We start from the raw sequence: 23865 nt of genomic DNA on the forward strand, positions 1-23865 counted from the left end.
ACCCTTTACTCCCTTATTGCTCAAAAATCTGTCTACCTCCGCCTTAAATATATTCAATGACCCAGCCTCCACAGCTCTCTGGGGCAGAGAATTCCATAGATTTACCGCCCTCTGACAGAAGAAATTCCTCCTCATCTCAGTTTTAAATAGACGGCCCCTTATTCTGAGACTATGGGCTAGGCTTTCCATTATTGTGCAGATCGCCCCAAAATGGCCATTATTTCCAGAGTTGGCATTTATTATGGGTTTTGAGATCGCCGAATTATCGCCCATTTTTAAACCCCCTAGTTTGCACTTTATAAAATGGACGTTAGCAGGAGCGATGTGAAATGGGCGTTAGCGGTATTTTTTTTTGGTCGTAAAATGTCGGTGTCTATCGTAACGCCATAGCAATGGTCTTTTCCCGCGTTTCAGGAGGTCAGGGGTCATCATTACATGCGCAGAGGAGGAGAGAGAGAGAGAGAGCAGAGAGGAAGAGAAAGGATGTGTGGGTTTGTTGTCTGGGTCTTTGTGGTTTGTTTCGTTGATTTTTGTGAGGAATAATAATAAATTAGAGCACTATTTAGTTTGGTGACATAGAAATATCGGGAAAAAAAATAATAACATGGAAGGCGTGGAGGAGGCGAAAGAGCACGATGTGGAGGAGGAGGAGCAGGCTGGTGAGGGCAGTGAGGTTGGAGAGGAAGTGGAGTTGGGAGGACGAAAATGAGTGAGGAGATTCTCCAATGAGGCAAATGCTGTCCTCCTGCAGGAGGTGGAGTCACCTTGGGGGTCAATTGACCCGGGGTGGGCTTCCCAAGCCCACCCCGAAGGTTTACCAGAAAATTTGGGCTGAGATCACTGAGGTGGTCTCGTCAGTGATGCATGAGGCGCGTGAGGGCAACCAGTGCCTCAAGCACTGGAACGACCTTATCGGCTCCAGCAGAGTAAGTATTACATAGAAACATAGAAACATAGAAAACAGGTGCAGGAGTCGTTCATTCGGCCCTTCGAGCCTGCACCACCATTCAATAAGATCATGGCTGATCATTCACCTCCGTACCCCTTTCCTGCCTTCTCTCCATACTCCTTGATCCCTTTAGCCGTAAGGGCCATATCTCCGTCTTGAAGGCGATCAAGGAGCACCAACGCTCTTCTCAATCGTCCCCGCTGAAATGCTTCACCTCGCCTTTAACAAGTGGGGTTCATCTACAGGACAAATAGGAAGCTGCTCAACCTCTGCTGCCCTCAGTCCAGATCTAAGGTTGCTCCAACCTATTGAATCACAGTATGCAGACAAACAAACCATCGTTGACACCTTCACTGAAGTGTGCAAGAGCCTGGGCCCTACATCAAACATCCACAAGACAAAGGTTCTCCACCAACCTACCCCCACCACACACCATAGCCCCCTGACTACCACGATCCATGACGAGACCCTGGACAACATGGACCACACTCCATACCCATTTATTTACATTTATTTATATATTTATATAATTGGAATTGTAAGTGTAATGAGTAAATAAATTCAGATCTGATGTATTGCAGTTAGACCGGGAATGTTTTACTCAAATGCTACATTTACGGTGTACGTGTTTAGGTTAATAATGATAGTAATAATAATAACATCTGTCAGTTATGTGTTGTCTCAGTATCTGTGACAGTATCTAGCAATGATCTTACGCAATGATCTTATGCCATGTCGCGCTGTTGTTACCTTTTGCAGAAGAAGCTTTCAAAGAATAGGGCCAAGCAGCGGTGCATGGGTGGCGGCCCACCAGTCATGTGTGAGCTGACCGACCTTGAGGAGCGGGTGCTGGCACTAGCGGGGAGCCACCCCCGGTCATGCAGCTGCAGAACCTGATGTGATGCCATGTGAGTAAAGTATACACCATTGCATGATGTAAAGTCAATAGATGCCACACCCACTCATATCCGAACAATATATGATAGATGACAGATGAAAGTGTTATCTAATTAATGATGTGCTCATGACAATCATTGTAATGCAGAATTTGGTTGTGTTCATTAAATGTGATGTCTGTGATTATTTTGAAAGTGGTAGTGCTGTTCTCGTGCATATGCTGTGTGTCGCATTTGAATCACCCTGTGATCCTAGCAACCCCTTCTCCTCTAATAACCTAATTTATGTTTTGTAGGTCAGCCAAGAGCGCATTCACAGGCAACACCACCGAGGCAAGGTGTGGATCTGGCGGCGGTCTCGGCGGGGGATCGTCATTCCGATGGTTAGGAGCCCCGAATCTCGCCCGTTGAGCTGCAGGATGCCCTCTCCACTGACAACAGTGAGGAGTTGGAGGAGCCTGTAGCAACAAGCTCCATGTCAATACACCAATAACTTTAGTGCTCCTGCGGCCATGTTCTCCTCCACCGTGGAGGTAGCGGGCCCAAGCACTTTGCTGCAGGGCACCTCAAGTGTCTCCATGCCGGTGCTGACCCTGCGGAGGTTGGTTCAAAGCAGCAGGACTGCTCCACGATCGGCAGATCTCAACGGGGACATTGTTCATTTGTCCAGGAGGAGTGTTGACATAGGTCAGCAGTTCCTTCAGATAATGGGGGGCATATCACAACAGCTGGCCACAATATCCGCGACCATGACCGTGTACATGCCGCGGATGGCGGTGGCCCTGGAGGTGATCGCCAGGAACGCTGGTGCCAGAGGGCTACCAGTGTTTCCAGAATGAGGCACTGAACCCCAAGGTGCCGCACCCACATTGCCAACGACACATCTGAGCCAGGAGGAAGCTGTTGCTTCTGGCTCGGAGGACGTTCCCTCCTCAGGACCATCTTCTCCAGCATCCGACCAACCAACGGATCTGCCGTCATCCCCCCAATGAAGCAGCGCTTGAGGAGCACTGCGGCAAGGTGGCTTGGAGTCGGGAGGAGAAGGGGATGGGGTAGAGGTGGGGAGAAGATGCGGGGGGGGGGGGAAAGGAAAGTGAGGTGCATGGTCGCAGGAGTTGGAGTTGTGACAGTATTGATGTTGCTTTTGTTGCACGTGAATAATGTTGGGAGGTTTGGGGGAGGGGGAATGGGGGCGGGGTACCTTGTATTTTTGCATTTATGTTCTCTGTGTTTGTCGTCTTGGAAATGTTAAAAATGTAATGAATGATATGAATGTTATAAATTTGTTGTGGGGTGATGTGGGGGTGGGGTGGGTGGGGTGTTTTGTACAGTTATCAATATGAATTAATACACATATTATCATTAAATTAATTTTATTTAACATAACATTGTTGTGCATTTTCTCAGATAAGACTGCTCCCTATAAGTGTGTTGAGTGTAAGTTCCCCTCCTCCCCCTCCTCAGTCTGCCATCTCTTTGATTGGGCACATAATGCTCTTCAATAAACCTTCTGCCATGTCTAGTCTGCAGCATGTGCTTAGTCATCAAGACAGGCTGAGAAATTACAGGCCCCATTACAATAACTATCAGTATTATACCTATTGTTCACAAACAATAAATTTACCTTCTGAAACAAATAGAATAAATTCATTTCGTCCTCAGTATGATAAGATGTTTGTTCAGATTTTCAAATCATCTTAAAATAACTCCAGAGTCCATCAAAACTCCCCAGAAGTTGAAGCAGCCTTTTATATGAAAAGTCCTCCGATTTACAAAATGGCGTCCATGTTGCTGGGTTAAGGTCAGGTGAGTGCAGCTTTTTCTCAGTGTTTGTTTCGGCGAGTAATATTTTCGGCGATATGTGGGCGAGATGCCGAAAGTAACGCTCGGCGATATTATGGCTGTTAGTTTCCATTTTTCTGACGTTTATGGCAAAAAAAATGGGCGGGTGATATGATTAATTGTTGGTGTTAACTATATGCCGAAAGTAATGCTGGGCGATAAATGGGCGTAAGTTTCCATTTTTTGGCTAAATGGGCGATATATGGGCGTTATACCTCATCTCAGCATTAAAATGGACGTTAAGTGGGCGGTAGCAATGCAAAAGTTATGGAAAATCTAGCCCGATGTCCCCTAATTTTAGTTTCCCCTATGAGTGGAAATATACTCTCTGCATCCACCTTGTCAAGTCCCCTCATTATCTTATATGTTTCAATAAGATCACCTCTCATTCTTCTGAACTCCAATGTGTATAGGCCCAACCTACTAAACCTATCTTCATAAATCAACCCCTCATCTCGGGAATCAACCTAGTGACCTACTCTGAACAGCCTCCAATGTAAGTATATCCTTCCTTAAATACGGAGACCAAAACTGTACGCAGTACTCCAGGTGTGGCCTTACCAATACCCTGTGCAGTTGTAGCAGGACTGCTCTGCTTTTATACTCTCTCCCCCTTGCAATAAAGGCCAACATTCCATTTGCCTTCCGATTACTTGCTGTACCTGCATACAAACATTTTGTGTTTCATGCACAAGGATCTCCAGGTCCCTCTGTAGTGCAGCACTTTGCAATTTTTCTCCATTTAAATTATAATTTGCTTTTCTATTATTTCTGCCAAAGTGGATAACCTCACATTTTCCCACATTATACTCCATATGCCAAATTTTTGCCCACTCACTTAGCCTGTCTATATCCTTTTGCAGATTTTTTATGTCCTCACAATTTGCTTTCCCACCCATCTTTGTATCCTTAGCAAACTTGACTACATTACACTCAGTCCCTTCATCCAAGTCATTAATACAGATTGTAAATAGTTGAGGACCCAGCACTGATCCCTGTGACACCCCACTAGTCACTGTTTGCCAACCGAAAAATGACCCATTTATCCCAACTCTCTGTTTTCTGTTGGTTAACCAATCCTCTATCCATGCTAATATATTACCCTCAACCCCGTGAACTTTTATCTTGTGCAGTAACCTCTTACGTGGCACTTTATCGAATGTCTTCTGGAAATCCAAATATACCACATCCACTGGTTCCCCCTTATCCACACTGCTCGTTACATCCTCAAAGAACTCCAGCAAATTTGTCAAACATGATTTCCCTTTCATAAAACCAGGCTGACTCTGCTTGATTGAATCATGCTTTTCCAAATGTCCTGCTGCTGCTTCCTTAGTAATGGACTCCAGCATTTTCCCAACATCAGATGTTAGGCTAACTGGTCTATCGTTTCCTGTTTTTTGTCTGCCTCCTTTTTTAAATAGGGGCGTTACATTTGCGGTTTTCCAATCCGCTGGGACCTCCCCAGAATCAAGGGTATTTTGGTAGATTACAGCCAATGCATCCACTATCTCTGCAGCCACTTCTTTTAAGACCCTAGGAAGTAAGCCATCAGGTCCAGGGGACTTGCCTTTAGTCCCATTATTTTACCGAGTATTACTTCATTAGCGATAGTGATTGTATTTAGTTCCTCCCTCCCTATAGCCCCTTCATTATTCACTATTGGGGTGTTTTTAGTGTCTTCTACCTTGAAGATTGATACAAAATATTTGATCAACATCACTGCCATTTCCTTGTTTTCCATTATTAATTCCCCAGTCTCATCCTCTAGGGCACCAGCATTTGCTTTAGCCACTCTTTTCCTTTTTATGTACCTGTAGAAACTCTTACTATCTGTTTTTATATTTCCTGCTACTTTACTTTCATAATCTATCTTACCTCTCTCTCATTTTTTTAGTTGTTCCTTGCTGGCTTTTAAAAGTTTCCCAATCCTCTGGCCTCTCACTAGTCGACCACATTGTATGCCCTTGTTTTCAATTTGATACCATCCCTTATTTCCTTAGTTGGCCACGGAAGATTATCCCTTCTCTTACAGTCTTTCCTTCTCATTGGGATATATTTTTGTTGCGAGTTATGAAATATCTCCTTAAATGTCTGCCACTGCTCATCAACCATCCCATACTTTAGTCTATTTTCCCAGTCCACTTTAGCCAACTCTACCCTGATACCTTTGTAGTCTCCTTTATTTAAGCTTAGGACACTGGTTTGAGAACCAACTTCCTCACCCTCCAACTGAATTTGAAATTCAACCATATTATTGTCACTCATTCCTAGAGGATCTTTTACTATGAGATCATTTATTAATCTTGCCTCATTGCACAGTACTGGACCTAAGATAGCCTGCTCCATGGTTGGTTCCGCAATGTACTGTTCAAGGAAACTATCCCGGATACACTCTATAAACTCTTCCTCAAGGCTTCCCTGGCCAATTTGCTTTGTCCAATCAATATGAAGGTTAAAATTGCCCATGATTATTGCCGTTCCTTTATTACAAGCCTCCATTATTTCATGATTTATACTCCGTCCAACAGTGTAACTACTGTTAGGGGTCCTATAGACCAGGCCCACCAGCGATTTTATCCCTTTATTATTCCTTATCTCCACCCAAACTGATTCAACATCTTGATCCTCTGAGCCAATATCGTTTCTCACTAACGCACTGATCTCATCCTTTATTAACAGTACTACCCCACCTCCTTTTCCTTTCTGTCTGTCCTTCCGAATTATGAAATGCCTCTGAATATTTAGTTCACAGTCCTGGTCACCTTGCAACCTCATCTCTGTAATGGCTATCAGATCATACCCATTTTTATCTTTTTGTGTCGTCAACTCACCTATTTTGTTACGAATGCTACGTGCATTTAGACAATGAGCTTTTAAATTTGTTTTTACCATTTTTTCCTGTTTGTTTCCTCTATCCTTCAAATTCACTTTCTAAGTTTTTGCTTTCAAATTCCAGCTTTACTCCCCTCCCTACTGACTCTATTCTCAGGGTCCCATCCCCCTGCCAAGCTAGTTTAAACCCTCCCCAACAACACTCGCAACCCCACCTCCCCACCCCCCCCACCCCCTGAGAATATTGGTTCCGGCTCTATTGAGGTGCAACCCGTCCGGCTTGTACAGGAGCCACCTCCCCCAGAAGTGGTCCCAAAGCCTCAGGATAAGATCATGGCAAAATAACTGGAGGGGAAATGAGGAGATAATTCATCACACAGAGGGTTGTTAATATCTGGAACGCACGACCTGAAAGGCCGTGGAATCAGATTCCATAAGAACTTTCAAAAGATAATTGGACATGTCATTGAAGAGGACGAATTTGCAGGGTTATGGGGATAAAGCTGGGGTGTGGGACTAAATTGGACAGCTCTTTGGAGAAGGCATCATAGAATCGTACAGCACAGAAGGAGGTGGTTCGGCCCATCGTGATCCCTTCTCCAAAATGACATGTATATCTCCTTCTCCCTCCCATGAAAAATACATGTATAGCCATCTTTCCCCACCCTCCAAACTACATGTCTATTCATCTCTCATCAAAAATACATATATAACCCTCTCTGTCTCTCCCCTAAAACTACATGTCTATCCTTCCCTCCCAGAATACACATATATCCCCCTCTGCCTCTCCCCAAAACCACATGTCTATCCCTCCCTCCCAGAATACATATATATCCCCCTCTGCTTCTCCCCCAAAAATACATGTATATCCCTCTCTCCCTTCTCCAAAAATATGTGTATATCTGAAATAAAAACAGAAAATGGCAGATATACACTCGTCAGTCAGCATCAATAAGGAGAAAAGACTAGTTATGATGTTTCGGATGTGAACCCTGAGCAGTTTCTGTTTTATTTCGGTTACAATGATTTGAAATTCATTTCCACACAGAAATGGGCCACTCACCCTATTGTATCTGCGCCTTAACCATCTAGTCTAACCCCACTCTCCATAACCTTTCAAAGAATATATCGACTCAGCTTCAACAATGGTTTGTGGCAGAGATATCTTTTATTTTAATTCTTCATTATTATGTACAGCATTCAGAAAATTAAAAAAAAAAACAGATAACAATATAACTAAATATCACTAAGATGCTGGAACTAAGTCTAACCCTGACCTAATGCAGTGTTTTTATGTTTGTTTGGTGACTATTATTTTCTCAGGCTTCAAAAGAGCAGGTTGGGCACTAAGACCCAGAGAGGAAAGCCGAGTAGCATGCAATTCATTCAGTGTTGAGATGCTGAAGAAGGTTGCTGCGTACAGTGATCTGGTCTGTTAGTGTTTTTGAGGTACTTTTGTTTTGCAGTGTCATTTGTTCATTTTCTTGAGAGATGAGCAAAAGGTTCATAGTTACCTCTATCTGTGGAGAGGATGAAGTGGCATGGGCTCAAAGTAATATTGCAGAGACAAGGAAAGAAGGCGGTGTTTCTAATGGAAATGAAGCATCTGAAGCAACGGAGTGCAGAGACCATTTACTCCTGACTACAGTGGAAGTTCCAAAAGCAGGTAGGAGATGTATCATCAAAGCAAAATTAGTGCTCACGTTAAAGTGAGTCTTAATTCTCTTTGCTGATTTTAACCTTTTTCAAAAATGAAGGCAAACTCCAACAGCCATTCGGAAAAAATGAATCGAAATCTATGATGTGACTGTAAGGACTATAAAAAAATGTTATTGCTTGAACTGCCTGGTGTCAAGTGGAATGTTGGATCCTGTTAACATAATTGGAATAGGAAACTTTCCTGTTAATGTGCTGTTTACGTGAACTTCTTGGTACAGTTTGAACACTGGAGATGACAAGGAAACTTGGGGTTCCAGGTTGAAAAGTCGCAGGCAAGTGAACTTAAGCCAATGTCTCAAGAAGCCTTCCGAGTCGATATAAGCTGGAGTGATTCTGAGAAAAAGAGATCGTATCTAGTCTAATTCCGAGTCAAATCTCCACTTGTCCTATTGACTGAGGCCCACCACTTTCTGTGGCTGTGATTTGCCTTCACATTTGGTTGGAATAAAGCAATCCGAGCTGGAGCTGTTCCAGTCAATCTTAGGAAAGTGGTGTAACCCAGAGTAAAGAAGCTTTATTCAAATCTGGCTGTTCGTGATCCTGTAACCATTCTTAAACGTTAATGTGGGGTATGCAGTTACTCCTACTCAAATCTAGTTTTATCTCACTGCGATGTAAAGTAATTGTTACTGTGTGGGAAACAGAAAGGATTGACATTTTCATAAGATTACTCGTTGATATGCTATATAAAAGTTTTGTAAAAAATAACTCTTGAGATAGAAAAAGAGTTGCATGGAGGAGAAGAGAGTATTTTTGGTTGTGAATCTTGAGCTGGTCAGGATCACTGAAAATCATCCAAATTTGCCTTGGAATCATCCTGATTATCCCAACTCAACACCACTATTTCCTGTTGCATTGTGCATTCCTTCCAGTTACAGATAAGGATTTGGGAAAAATTCAGTTTATTGATGTTGGAACTTTTCCTTTTGCTGTCCAGTGATTATCAAGCTGAAGTGTCACAGAATGTGTTGCTTGATGTCTGATGATTTCCCTGTCTTACTCTGTGATTAATGGTACAGTCTATACTGATAGGCACGCAAACAATCTCTGGCAAGGCTGAAACTGAAACACTATTAACAATACAAGTAAGCTTTCAAATACCAACTCCGGCTTCTATCTCTTACAAGGTTATTAGTTCAGGCTATGACTCCCACTACAGAAAATATGCATTTGAAGTTATGATATCCACAACATGTCAAAACTGTACACTCCATGGTTTTTTCTGTAATATTCAATTTCATTAAAGTAAACTTAACTCACCGGGGAAAGATTTCTTTAGCGCGTCATGTGTAATGGAATTGCACATCCATTTATAAGGAACTAGTTTATGATTTTGTTACACACAGTAAACATAATGAAAATCTTCCCACATCACGATTAGATTCTAGAAACCCAAGGGCCAAAACAGTGAAATTCCTGACAGAAAAAAGTTGCATGTCTTTACATAAACTCAATCTAAATCCTACTGAAGGAGAGACCATTTTATTAAAGTATTTAGCTGAACCTTTTTCTTAATAGTTTGAGAAGAGACCAGTCCAATTCATAATTGATTATCAGAGTGATGAAATCCAGCATGCTTTATGTGATTCCATCAAGTTTTCCATGAAGATGGTGTATCCGCCACCTCAACTCTTCATTATTTGGGAACATTGGACGATGGTACAGCCCTTCTCCCAAGCTGTGGGTGGGGGACGGAACAGAAGAGTAGGAAGGGTCTGGTCATGCTCTAGCCATCATGAATGTGGGAGCAGGCTTGATGGACTATCTGGTCTTTTCCTGTTCATCATTTTCGAATGTTTGTAAGTGATAGAGCTGAGAATTAAGGTCTTATAAGTTGCAGCGCACTATATGAGGATGTTTGCACCATCCAACCCGAAGGTGCTCCTGCATATTATGAAGGGGAATTCAACCTGATTTTTATTTAGATTATTTGCATAAACAAGTGATCTATGTGAAGACACACAGGGCCCAAGTTTCCACATGATTTGCGCTTGATTTTTAGGAGCAACTGGTGGAGAACGGACTATCTTAGAAATCGCAATTCTCCACATTTTTCTTTCTGCAGTTCTAGTCAGGTAGAACAGTTCTACTTTGGAACAGAATTTTTTCTTCAAAAGGGGGCGTGTCCGACCACTGACACCTGATTTCAAAGTTTCCACAGTGAAAACGTACTCCAAACTAAAGTAGAATGGAGCAAGTGAAGATTTTTGTAGAACTGAAAAAACCTGCTCTAGACATTAAAAAATCAGGCGCAGGTTACAAATTAGGCGTCTAGAATGAGGTGGGGGGGGGGAGGGGGGGGAAGGGAACTCATTAAATTCTACAATAAATCCTTATTTATACTTCTACAAATATTATACAAATAAATCCAACTAGAATAAACATTTATAAGCAAAGAAAAGATTAAATAAACCATCTTCCTACCTGTGTGAAAGTACTTCAGCCAGGGAGAATGCTGCAGCCGTTCGTTGCCGCTGAGCGGGAGGGGGGGGAGAGACAGCCATTCGTTGCCGCTGAGCGGGGGGGGGGGGAGAGACAGCCATTCGTTGCCGCTGAGCGGGGGGGGGGGGGGGGGGAGAGACAGCCGTTCGTTGCCGCTGAGCGGGGGGGGGGGAAGGAAACAGCCGTTCATTCCCAGGGGTGGGGGGGGGGGGAAGAAGACAGTGAGAAGGTTGCAAGAAGCCTCAGTGCTGATGGCAATGTGCTTTTATTAAAAAATGTTCAAAAATTAAACAGCTACAAAGAACTACAAAAATGGCCGAGTGCCAATGTTTCCTTCACACTGCGCGTGCGCGAACGTTCCAACGCGCACGCGCAGCGTTGCCGGCAGGAAAAAAACTAATTTAAATAGTACCCGCCCCCTCCCACTTACAAAATCGGCGCGAGTGTAGGCTCCGCCCCCCAGGCAGACAACGAGCTGCAGGGCGCTCGAGAATAGCGCGTTTTTTTTTAGGCGCCGTTTTAGGCGCGAAAAACGGGCGCCCAGCTTGGAGGGGCGCCCGTTTTTTTTCGTGTGGAAACTTGGGCCCACTGTATGTAACATTGCATAATATTCATCCAATGCACTCTTGAGTAACTGCAATGATGGAACTATATATAAGCTAAACTTTTTCAGCTTCCACATAATCGGAGCTAAGGATTGGATTTTTGTTTAAAAATTCAGCTTTTTCTCCCATTTGTAGTCTCTAGGGTTTCAATTCACTTTATCTTCTCCCACGTTAACTCCTGTGGCATGTGTACCTCTTTCATTAAAATAGTGCTGAATGTTTCTGTTCTTTTGTACCAAATAACAAGTTTCAAAGCCGATATCAGCATAAGTAATTAATGGCAAATACTTTTAAGACTCAGCATCATAATGGATGGAGCACTCTGTCACTTCTGAAATATGAGTGTGAAATCCAGCCCAGATTCTGTGTCAATTCATGTGAATGAGCAAGAATCCCCAGAGATTCTGTGAATGAGCGATGATCTGAGAGATTCTGTGAATGAGCGATAATCTGGTTCAATTAGATGGGACTTACAGGGTCTGGGGGATTTTCCGGTCTCTTGCGCTCCATTTTTCGCCCAGGAGCGGCGGCAATGGCAGCAATGGTGTTCAGGGCAGGCGGCCAGCCTCCAGCGCCCCGCATTGTTCCTCGGGACCGGGTTTGCGGCAGCGCAGAGTAGCACCGCTCGGAAGAGCTGCGCCAGTGTGCAACGCTCCTGGCTGCGACACCAGCGCGAGTTTTGACTCCCGCCCGACCCGTACTCCCCGCAGCATGCCCCGCAGTGACCGCCTGGGAAATCGGGCGGTCCAACCTATACTGATTGTAGAGAGGTGAGTAATGCCATCCTAAGATAAGTGTGATTGTTTTTGCTTTTAATTTTTTTGCGATTTATATTGTGGTGGCGTGGGCTATGTATTGGGAATGTTTTTGTGGGGTTTTTTCAGGTTGTTTTTTCTCCCGGGTGTCTCTCGGAGCGCCCCCAGCCGGCTCTTTAGCTCGGGATTTTCCCATATTAACACCTTAAGAGAGGTATGCAACGCTTCCCTTAGCACTGCATTCCAGACTCAAGGCCCAGCTGCCCAATTTTGTTGACTGAGGCGCAAACTGTTCCCGGGCGCAATCTTTACCGCCCCGCTGCCATTACCGCCCAGAAAGCCGAAAATCCAGCCCAATATTTGATCACAATTTATTACTACATTACAATCTCACTCTGAGAAGCCATAAGATAGACTGCTATGGGAAGTATTACAGTGGGGAACTAAAGGATCATCTTCTCACATTGCTGGAGCAAATTAAAGAGCCTTTGATGATAAAAGTAAAACTAGTATTCATGTTCTTTCCCTTGACGCGCACAAAATTAATTAAAAAATAAAAATGAGAGGTTTACTGGTAATCTCATTAATCCCACACCACAGCCTTTTTATTGGTACACATCCATTTAATTATCTCCCTTTCTCAGCTGCTTGTGCTACTTTTCCATGTGTGCTGACTGGCTTATGGTGTATTGTTCAAGTGGCCGCTCTTTGTACGTGACTTCTTTTTAGGCGATCCCTCCTATCGAGGATGACTTGCTTCCACACCAAAGAGTTAATAGGTGTTTCAAAGAAGGACCTGATATTCCAGGTCCCGAACTACATGTTGAAGGGTGGAAGATGCCTGTGCGTGTTTTTTTTTAACATGTTGCACCACATGGGCTTGAAAGAACTAGGTCTTGGTCCAGTGGCAAGGATTAACCAAGACGACTGGAGACCAGCTCTGCTGCACAGACCTAGTGCACACACATATTGCAGTGTGGGCTGGCCCGTGCTGTCCCTGGGCCCTCGCCTCAGCTTGGCCCCGAACACACGCCTCTCCTGGGTCCCGATCACGCCGCTCTGCCGTCTCTCACCGCTCCTTCGCCCCGACCTCACTGCTCCTTTTACCCCGACTTCACCACTCTTGCTGTACATTCCCACGCTACAATCACCGACCTGAACCTTGGTGATGTCCAATCCAGTCGCCCTCCTCCAAGACGTCGCTCTCCTGAACCAGCTTGCGCTGCTTCCTGAAGTGGTATGCCGCCACGCTGGTTCCAGGACCGCTCGCCTCTCGCCTTTTATGGCCCCGACCTGCTGCTGGTGTTTTCACGCAGGTCGGGGCCGCCACACTGTGTGACTCCAGATAGTGAGTGTCAGCAGTTATTGAGCCAGAGATAACATCACGATTGAAGCCTCATCTAAGGTCCACACATGCACTTTTCAGCAAGGTGAACTGGATTGAGATCAGGATTGCAAAACCATTCCAACCCCCTTCCCATCCTTTCCCTAGCACAGGGGTCCTGAGGCCAATTGTAGCACCTCTTACTGCAACCTAACTTAGATCAGCTAAATTAACATAGGTTGGGATTCACACCTTGGATTTCCCTGTCAGAACAGCTCACTCAAACATTGGATTTATTTAATGCTCCATGGGGAAGAGCTTTCAATGATGAAGAGTTGAGGAGAAAATATTTCCTACTATATAACCTCATCTCAACTCTGACCTACCCTCATGATTGACTTATATTTCCTGCCAAGGATAAAATGTGCACTGAGAATGTGTAGTACTCCTTATAAGTACAAGACCATGTAAGATCTTCATGTCTATGTGTAAGTAACGTGCAATGTATCATGACTCAAGCAAGTGTGAAAACTACACAACTCGCTACAAGTTTAGAACCAAAACTAGTGTTGGGGAAAAAGCAAACAAATCTAAGCGATAGTGTCATATGGGCTGGGAGAAATCAAAATGTGAATAAAATGCCTCAGTAGCCCAAAGAAGATGCTGATGAGCAGGAATGTATTTGTAATTTCAAATGATTATGCATTTCAGTTTTGGTTTTGTTTCAAATCTGCAACAAAACTCAGTGAAAACTTTAAAGCATGATTCTACATAATCATAAGAATGTTGTGTGCTGGATGAGGAAGAAACAACAGGGGCTTAACATGGATTGTACCAGCTGAATTTCTTTGCCACACAGTACTTGGAAGAGCATCTTTTCAACGAGAAACTTAGCAAAATCTTGCATGCTCTTTTTAATATCATTTAGCTAACTTGTTCTTAAGAATTGATTCCAGGGCCCAGGTTAATTGGAAAATCATCAGATTTTCAGTCCGTGCCTAGCTGCAAAGGACAATGAGCTGGCAATCAAGTTCTACTATTTGATTTTGTTGTGGATGAGATATTATTCTTATTTTGGCAACTGATATAGCTTGTCAACTGTCTTAAATTGACAAGGACAACATCCTGTTTAATAAAAGCAGCTATAGTGGTTTCTGATGTAACTGGCACACCAGTACAGTAGTGGGTTAATAATGGGCTAGAAATTGCATAGCGTCCCATTTGGGGCGATGACTTTTGAAGGAGTACAAAAGTATCGGCAGGCGAAAAAGAAATGCTACTCCTGGGAACTTCTGCTTTAGCATTCCAAGAGGTAAGTGGAGCACTAAACCAAGCGCTATCACTTCCCTTAGAGCGCTAAAGGGAGTGAGAGGGGTGGTAGCGGCAGAGCACTGAGCAATGTTCCATGCAGCGCTGCCGTCTTTACAGGCTCCTTCCCTCGCTTAAAGCGTAGGGCCAATGATGGGTTTAATCAATTTTCAGGCTGTCACTGTGAGGCCACGGGACTTCCGCTACGTGCATAACAGCCCCAGCACTTTAAGAGAGTGCAGGGCTGAGAAATCGCGGGGTCAAAGTTGATCTGAAGGCACCAGACGGGGGAAATTAATACATTTTACCATTTCTGACTACTACATTTAAATATCGCTCCTCAAGCGGCCAGCCAAGGCGACAATGCCTCCTGCAGCTGCCGTTGTTGATGCCCGGCGATGCTGCAGAGGGCGGGAGCGAATATCACATCCAGGGCGCTAATGGGGCGCTGCGCACCGGATGACGTCATGATCTACGGGGCACGAGAGAGCGAGGCAGTAAGTGTTAGCACCAGCGCAAAACCGCCAGGGAAGTTCGCAGGCGTCGGTGAAATCGCTGCACCCGGTCGGTAACCCCTCAGCGCCCCAGTACTACCCCCCGCCCCCCCCCCCCCCCCCACACCCTGCAGGTGCTAACGGGAGATACAAACCAGGCGAATTTCTTCCCCAATGTGTTCAGGGTAGGATGGAATAGATTTTCGAAAGCTTGAAAAGAATCCTTTTCAAACATTTTGAAAGGGCTGGTGAGTAATATTAAACACGCTGGATATAAGTTCTAAAATGTCGCAAAGGAAGCAATGACTGGAGCCATGTTTAATGATTTAGAGTCAGCTCCTGTGCTTCCGTTGGATTGTCAACTGCAGTAAAAATAACCTAACCCCATAGAACTTTTAAAATGCACGTCTGCTTTTGTAACGGTTTAATATTTCAAATTTGAACTTGGAGAAAACCTGAATACATTTGATCTGACTTGTGTGAAAAATGTAAGTTTTGGGAGTACATGGGGTTCTGAGATTCCTCTTGTAACAAACAATTGAAAAGCTCTATTGCTGCTGGATAAATCATGTGGTACGATATCAGTCGTCAAATTGCATGATTTAATTATGAGAGGCTGCTGTTTCTTGCCCTCTGTGGTGACCCTCGATGCTGGCAAAAGAAACCTTTCCAAAAATGGAAAAAGCATTACCCGCCTTCCCTGAAACAGCTGCACACATATAAAATCTGTAAATATAATAAGGAATATCACAGGCTCGAGTGCGCTCATATACTAGATTGAGATTACACTGATATACTGAAGCTCTTGATCGCATTCACTCCAGTTTATTTCTCCTTCTATACATTGAACTTTGAATCTAGTGGGAAAATGGCCTTGTAATTCCTGGAGTCAACTGTTCAAATCCTTTTTAGTTCAGCTGAGAAACAGAGATTTTGTGTTGAATACCATGACCTGAATGCCATACCTGCTCAATAAATGGTTTTAACTCTCCGTTGAGTAGCTCACTTTATGATAGAGGATTGCTTCATCTCCGGCACAAGGAGAATTCTGCAGAACTCTGTCAAGGTAGCCTTGTTTTAGATTGATTCAAGCCCTGGAGAAGCCCATAACGGGCGACACTTAATGGGAATACTTGACCATGAGTGGCACCAGAGAGGCTATGAAAACTGATTGGAAAATGTGGTTTCAAATATCGAGTGGGACCTAGATTTGTGTAGCCTTACCCACATTAGTCAGCATTTTCCAAGGATAAGACTAAATGCAGTTTCTTTTGCTAGAAGATTAACAAGTACTGTAACCTTTTTACCCATGATTTGGTTTGTTGGTTTGAAGAGGCTTCTGACCACAAAACAAATGGAGTAAAGTTCTATATCAGCAGAGGGCGACCCTGCTCCCCTCTCTCAATGGCAACAGATTTGAAGAGTTGATCATGGTCTGAAAAATCAAATTGAATATTGCTGCCGTTGTTGAAATTGTGGTCTTTAATGGAAGCTTGTTCTTGGACAACAGGGCATCCCATCCCAGCGTCATGAATTACAAATTACAGCACTGAGTTCATTCTCCAGTAAACCCAGAAAATACACCCTTATTTTGTAATAGGGTCGGTACTATTGTTTACCTCTTTGTATCTAAGGGCATTGGTGTGAATTCAATGTTTTTAATGAATAAGATACATGTTATCAAAAAGTCCCTCCCCACTTAAAATGCCATGAGAAGGAGGTGCTGAGGTTCACCTAAAATCTGAACCTAATAGTGGCCAAGAAGATGACAGAGGAGCTCTGTTAAGATGTTTGATAAACATATTCACGCTTTATCTCTTTTCCATCGGTGTGCTGTTGTGGTGAAGTTGAGATGGACAGCAACAAATTTGTTGAACTCAAAATGGTGTGCATGTGTTTCGTCACATCAAAATGGTCCATGTCTGTTGAAAATGCAGAATGTTCACTGTTGCTAAGTGAAATGTCTCCTTGGATGCTGCAAGTTGTTTACTCTTTAAGTGCTTCTCAAATTGCTGTTCAAAATGTATGCCTAAAATTGGATTTTCTTTCAAAAATCCTGTTGAATTGTGAATGCTGTAAGTTTGGAGAAAGTTGTATAAGCCTTCAGTCAAAGTAGTTACTCAGTTCAATTCTTTAGTCAGTAGTTTGGTTTGGGAATGAGATTGCAGACCTCCAAAGATTAAGATCTTTCTGTTTTGTGTATAAATGAAGTGCCACATTAGAATTGAGTTCAGGTTGCTAAGTTCCTAGTTTGAACGACGTAAATGAAGATGCACTTACCTTTCGAACTCTGTCTGCTGCACAGAGAGAAAATAGTTCTGCTGTATGTTGATAGGCACTTGGCATAGCCTGCTATGATGTAATTGCTATCTGTGCTGAGCCTCTGATTTCAATAGTTGATGGTCTCAAGAAATATCTATTTGAATATTGCCTCAATACTTTAAGGATTCACTATGCTTTCATATTGCGCACATTTGCCGATGAGTGTTCAGGCTCTTTCAGAGTCGATGAAAGGAACTTCCACGCATTCAAGCTGTCCTTTGATTGAGTTTTGTCATGTTTCCCAAAACAAACCCGACAAGAGCAAAACTCTTTTATCTGAAGGTTGAGAAAACATAAGCCACGATCAGAGACCATTGTCTCTATCTTTGAGGCAGATGTAGTAGTTCTCTTTGATAAAGCATGTGGAATGTTATCATTATTTTGCAGAAATTCAATATCCATTATTTGTTTGTGTAAGCTATTTCGATGAGGTTGCATCTTTGTGCACCAGTTAGTCTTTCTGGCCACATTGCTGAGCCAACGGACAACATGTGAACAACCTCTATGGGCTCTCCTGATTCTGCTTTGTACATTTTCCACCATTTCAGTCGCCGTCTCTCCCAAGGTCCAACACTTCACGAGTCCAAGGCGATATCCAAATCAAAGAAACACTTTGATCAGCAGAGGTGGAACTTTTGTCAATTTTTGCATCTTGTGATGCAAATAATGTGTTACTTTAGGATATGTTGGCAGCCTTTGGCTTTTTCCTGTGAAATCCATTGCTTCTGAGCACTACTGAGATACGATTGTTTCATTACTACCAAAGTATGATTCCCTTGCACTGCAGGCCACAGAAGCACTGACGTGTGGTGTGCAGGTAGCGATTATACAGTCAAAGGGTCAACAAAGGGTTCTACATTTTCAGGCACTGGCTGGAGGGATGAAAGGAACAGTCAAGGCCTTGCAAATGAATACTACATTTTTGTTGGGCTTTGCAGAGAATCTATGGGAACAAAAATATCCTGCTACCAACCAAATATGGAGATACAAAACTCAATTACTAACTTAAAGCTCAGTCAGCCTAATTATTGCTACATATCAGTAAAAATGTAGCGATACCAGTATGTATCAACAATTGAAGTAAAATTAAGAGTAACAAGACTATGCTACTTTAAGGTGACACATGCAGTTCAATTTACGTTTTCTTCTACTCTGTAGATATAACTGATCTAAGACTAGCCGGAATCTTACCAGTCCTGCGAGTACGGGTTTGGAGGTGGGCCTGCTGTCAAAATGGTCGTGATTGACAGTGGGGCAGGATCCCGCCTCCTTGTCAATTTCCAAAGTGCAGGGTCTGACCGCGGTTCACAGACCCGATACCAAGCAGCGGGACAGCCAATTAAGATCATTAAGAGATAGTTTAGAGATATTTAGAGGTATTTAAAAATAATTTTACCAGGTACTTACTATTTTTCCAAGTTTTTCAGCAGCTTCCCATCGCTCAGGCTTCATGTCAGATAAGTGTGTCGCGTTCTCAATGACTCTCCTTTGCTTTGACTAGTTTATAGCTCCAGAAGTGGTATAAAAGATACCATGCTGTTCACTTTCCAATCACAGAGGTCGAAGCTTTCAGTATTTGGATGACACTTTTGAGCTGTATGCAGTTTGGAAGTGTCTGCAGTGAATTCTCTACACAGGACACAAGGCATCAGCACCCGAACATATTGCTGCCCAGGACGCCAGTGATAGCCACATTTACTTCACTTTATACTGTTCACCCTGGCGCCAGGTTGGTATCACCCCACACCAACTCCATAAGGCACTCCTGCAATGACCAATCCATTACTTTTACACTTATCACCTTTGCGGGGGTATCTCACCATTCACTACAGCTCACTAAGCCTCTTCCAAAGGTTCACATAAATCTGTCCAAGAATACAACATTTTAAAATAAAGATTTCAATGCTTGACAGCACATGAGCAGAAACTCTACATGAATATTGACTAAAAGACCCAAGTGCCCTCCATTGTGTATTGTTAGTTGGTATGATTGGACAAGGGTGAGGGTGAGTGTGAGGGCTGGCTAGTGAGATGGGATGTGATAATGTAGATAGAGAGAGAGGGATGGGTTGAGGTGCAAGGTGAGTTGGTATGAATATGGATGTGCAGGAGTAGGGTAGGGAAGGCAGAGTGATGGGGATGTGATGAGTGGCACAGCAGGATGAGGTTGAGTGTGGCTTTGCAGTAATATTTTGCGATCTACTGAGATCATTGAAATATTTGCGCCACCGCCTCCTGACACATCCCTGCTTGTGCCCTCCTGTGCAATATACAATCAGGCTGCTTTGGTGTTCTGGGGAGGTTGCTTCTGCCCATTGGAAGGGAAAAGAACATCCCTGCGTGTTGTGACTCCATAAGCATCTGGGTGGAGTCTTTGGAGAGCTTGGATACAGCCGTGCACCTTTGTGCAGTACTTCTCAGTGTTTGCAGCACCTCAATGCTGCAGACCACTGACAGCACAACTGTCAAAATCAATGTGGCCATGATCCCTTTAAAGAAACGGGCTGATGATGCGTCTTCAAATGACGTCATCAGACCCGCTTCCTTCAATTGGCTGGGAACCTCGCAGGGTGGGCTTAACAAGCCCCATCAATGGAAGATTCTTCACACAGTGCGGGCTGGAGTCAGGAGTGGCTTCGCCACCCGCCACCAACCCCAGCCACCTCGGACTCGCCACGATTGGAGAGATCGCGGCCCCAGTGTGGAACCTCACCTGCCTGCAGCGCACATTGGGAAGTTGGTTGTGTGCCCCCGTAATTGTCTACCCATTCATGGGGAGTACGTGCCTTAACTTCTGATATGTGTTCCTTGTGGGTGAGGCTCCATCATGGGACTGGGATTTGGATTAATCTTCCCGAGTGTACCTTGTTTGTTAAATACAGTGCATTTAGTGTTTTGCAGTCCAGTAGTTCAATTTTCTTTAACAGCACCCTTCTGTGAAAGGAAATAAGTTGAATCGATCCTTCAGTTCTCCAAGCATTAGTAGATTGCATGCCACAGACAAAGAAAAAGTTATTTCTTAGTTGGAAACAATTTCTATTTGTTCCAGAGTTCTGAAGACATTCCCGTAGGATTGTACCTGAAGGCAATGGAGAATGTTTTCTTTCTTCAAACAGTTGTACGTAATTCCAGAACCAGCATAATTTAGAATAAATATAGTACTTAGTGAAAAACTTTAAAATGGAGACCAGTTTTCATCTTGTGGCTTTCGCTAATATACAATTATAAGATAATAAATATATTACAGTTAAGAATATAATTAACTCTGTCCATGCAAACTAGTTACCTTTTAATACTCTGAGCCCAATATCCCAAAAGCTATCCTAGTACAGCTTATTAAAATAAACTTTATCTGTAGTAGATGTGAAAATATGAGTAGAAATATGTTTTTTGAACTGATATGATGAAGAAATTTGAATTGTCCGAGCACATGAGGAAAGGGCACAGATATGGGTCAAAATCTTCACCAATTAATTGTGATGAATCAAGACTGAAAACAAGCTTCAACAGCTTCACCTAAAACTAACCCAAGATTTAAGTATTCAGCATGAAAAAATACAAATTTACGCCAATTAGCATTACCCCATTACATGGTTTTAAGTGCGGCAGGATGCTTGACTCATCCATGGTCTGTTATGGACTGTAATATTCGGGTTAGGAGTCCCAATTGACAACTGCCAATGCCACAAAGGCCTTTTGCATCCACTGCTGCGCAGATCCCATAATCTTGGACAATGAATTGAAGGTAAAGTGGGTTGATGGGCTAGGAAGTGGATTGGGTTTAATGTTAATGACTTCAATGTAATTAATTGGTTTAATATGTAACAAGTAGGCAATCTGTTTTGGAATTTTAGGCTGGATCGATACAAGATTTGATGACAATTTAAATGTTTAACTTCATTCATGAATTGCCAACAGTGCACCTTAATGTACGTTAGGATAACTTTGGGTACAATGCAGATTAATGTTTTACTTAACATGATCTTTTTTGCCTAATTGTTGTAAATCAGTCCTTAATTCTATTTAATCCACATCTGGATTTGCTGCTTGATGGTCGATACAATACCATAAGCAATGTAGGATTGATCTTTGAGGAAATGTTCCTGCAACAAAATTAATTGATTTATTTCCTTGTTGCTATTAAGATGTAATGGGGGGTGATGTAATAAGATTTCACTCTTGGGTAATAAGATTTCACTTTTAACCGAGCAGTTCTGGTCCTGTTCTTTCTCAATTCAATACTTTAAAAATTTTAGTTAGGCATTGTGACAGAAAAGTTCTTTCATTTCTACACAAAATATTGTAGGTACAGTTAGGACTAACCCCGTCCCCACTCTCTAACAAGGCATTTGTTTTGCTGAAGATTTCTTATATTTGGTCAAGATGTTTGATCATGGACAGGTCAGGTTTGTTCACATTGATCATATTTTACCTACAGATGTGGAAGGAGTTGAAAGTTGGGATAATTCAATTATTTCTGATGAGTCAGATAGTCTTATTACAAGTAGCGTACCAGTAGCAAATCCTACATCAGCTGTATTAGAAACAAGTCCAAGAGAAAGACAGAATTTAAGTCTGAATCCGAATAAGGCGGACAAACAGTCTAAAGTTTTGGGAATTCAAGGGTTGCCCTTGGAGAAAAACTCTCCTCAGGCTCAGCCTAGAATGAGTCTAAGTTCTGTTTGAGGCATTCTCTTCGAAACAGAATACCAGTGGTTAAGTTTGGTTTGTAAATATGGCACAATAAGTCCATATCTTTTGTTATGTGCAAGTTATGTATGATGATTATGATTACTTCTTCATTAAGAAGAGAGAAGAGTAAAATAGAGCTCCACCTAGTGGACTACTGCGGTAATGCAACTGCTGCTGTAAATACAAAAAAGGACTTTCCTGTAGAGCCATCTTGTAGTCTGAGTGTGTTGTGATGTCGCAGAGAAGATATCACACACTTTTCATCAATGAATCATTAGTTCCATTATATACATAATTCAATTCATGGTACTTGAAGTATGTAGTAATGGTCAAACCATCTGTTTTCTATCCTCCCTTCAAAAATGTGTACATAACTGAGATATATTTTATTTATTTTTTTAGCAGAAAAAACAGATCAGTGAGCCCAGGTCCATAGTGTTGGCACTATAAAAGTTATAAAGAATAAAAAGGTGAAGTTGATGAGGTGATTCCATGTCTGGCTCAAAGTTTAAGGAAGGACTGATGGTTGAAAGCAGTTTCACAGTTTTGAAAATAAAATAATCAGTTGGATCGGGGAACTCAAGCCCTGAAACTACGCCATAGAACACGAGTGTACAAATGCTTAGCACATTCATCTGAAATTTCTTTCTCTACTATTTTAGTGGAGATGTTAACCCATTTATTTTAATCAGGTTAACACCTCCACTGACGTAGCAGGGTGAGGAATTTCAGAAGACAGGGCTAGGTGTTCATACATTAGTATCCGACGGTGTAATTTCAGAGTTTATGTTTAATTTCGGAGTTTACGTGTTGAGACATGATTTTAGCACAGCAGCACAAATAGACAGAAATGAGAGGAAGTTAGATGGCCACGTAGATGCAGAGAGGATGTTTCCCTTCATGGGGGAGTCTAGAACTAGGGGGCATAGTTTCAGAATAGGAGGGTCACTCATTTAAAACAGAAATGAGGAGAAATTTCTTCTCTCAGAGGGTCGTGAATCTTTGGAATTCTCTACCCCAGAGAGCTGTGGAGGCTGGGTCATTGACTATATTTAAAATGGAGATAGACAGATTTTTGAATGATAAGGGAGTCAAGGGTTATGGGGAGCGGGCAGGGAAGTGGAGTTGAGGCCCAGATCAGATCAGCCATAATCTTATTGAATGGCGGAGCAGGTGCGAGGGGCCAAATGGACTACTCCTGCTCCTATTTCTTATTTTTCTTATAACTTGTTTCAAAGTGCACAACGGCAGACCCTGTCAGTTTAGGAGATGCCCAAGGATTCATGCAAGGTGGAGGAACCATGCATAGGATGGCATATTTCGAGTTCAGAAGGAACAAGAGAGAAGTACTGACCATAGTTGTATCAATAAATAAAGACAGATACAGGAAAGGTTGCAACAGAGGCTGGAGGTGAGAGAAGCATTGTGCATCAGAAACTATTACTATTTTTATTCCTCCAATGAAGTGTATGGAGGAGATCAACATGTGGTGATTCAGCTAATGCACCGTGAGGCAAACTGAAATTGTGTGCATTGAGGTGGTGCAATCTGCAGCAAGCTGATGAATGTCGAGTAGAATCAACAAAAGAGTAGTAAGGTGGGAAGATAAGTGGAGGAGATCACTGATGCAAGGAAAGAACAGAATGGTGAGAGACAGCTCTTGGGGAAACCTTTGACTTAAA

The 23865-nt window shown here is 42.9% G+C and overlaps 1 protein-coding gene across 1 annotated transcript in view; it reads left to right on the top strand.

Annotated features, from left to right (window-relative positions):
- Positions 1-8009: 8009 nt before the first annotated feature.
- LOC139277521 (solute carrier family 12 member 5-like) overlaps positions 8010-23865 on the top strand; it is a 1462676-nt gene continuing 1446820 nt past the window's right edge. The window contains exon 1 of the mRNA XM_070896072.1: positions 8010-8188. Within this exon, the coding sequence (XP_070752173.1) occupies positions 8014-8188 (175 nt within the window). The 5' untranslated portion in view covers positions 8010-8013. The remainder of the gene's footprint in view (positions 8189-23865) is intronic.

The sequence above is a fragment of the Pristiophorus japonicus genome, chromosome 12, assembly GCF_044704955.1.
Source record: "Pristiophorus japonicus isolate sPriJap1 chromosome 12, sPriJap1.hap1, whole genome shotgun sequence".
NCBI classification, from domain to species: domain Eukaryota; kingdom Metazoa; phylum Chordata; class Chondrichthyes; family Pristiophoridae; genus Pristiophorus; species Pristiophorus japonicus.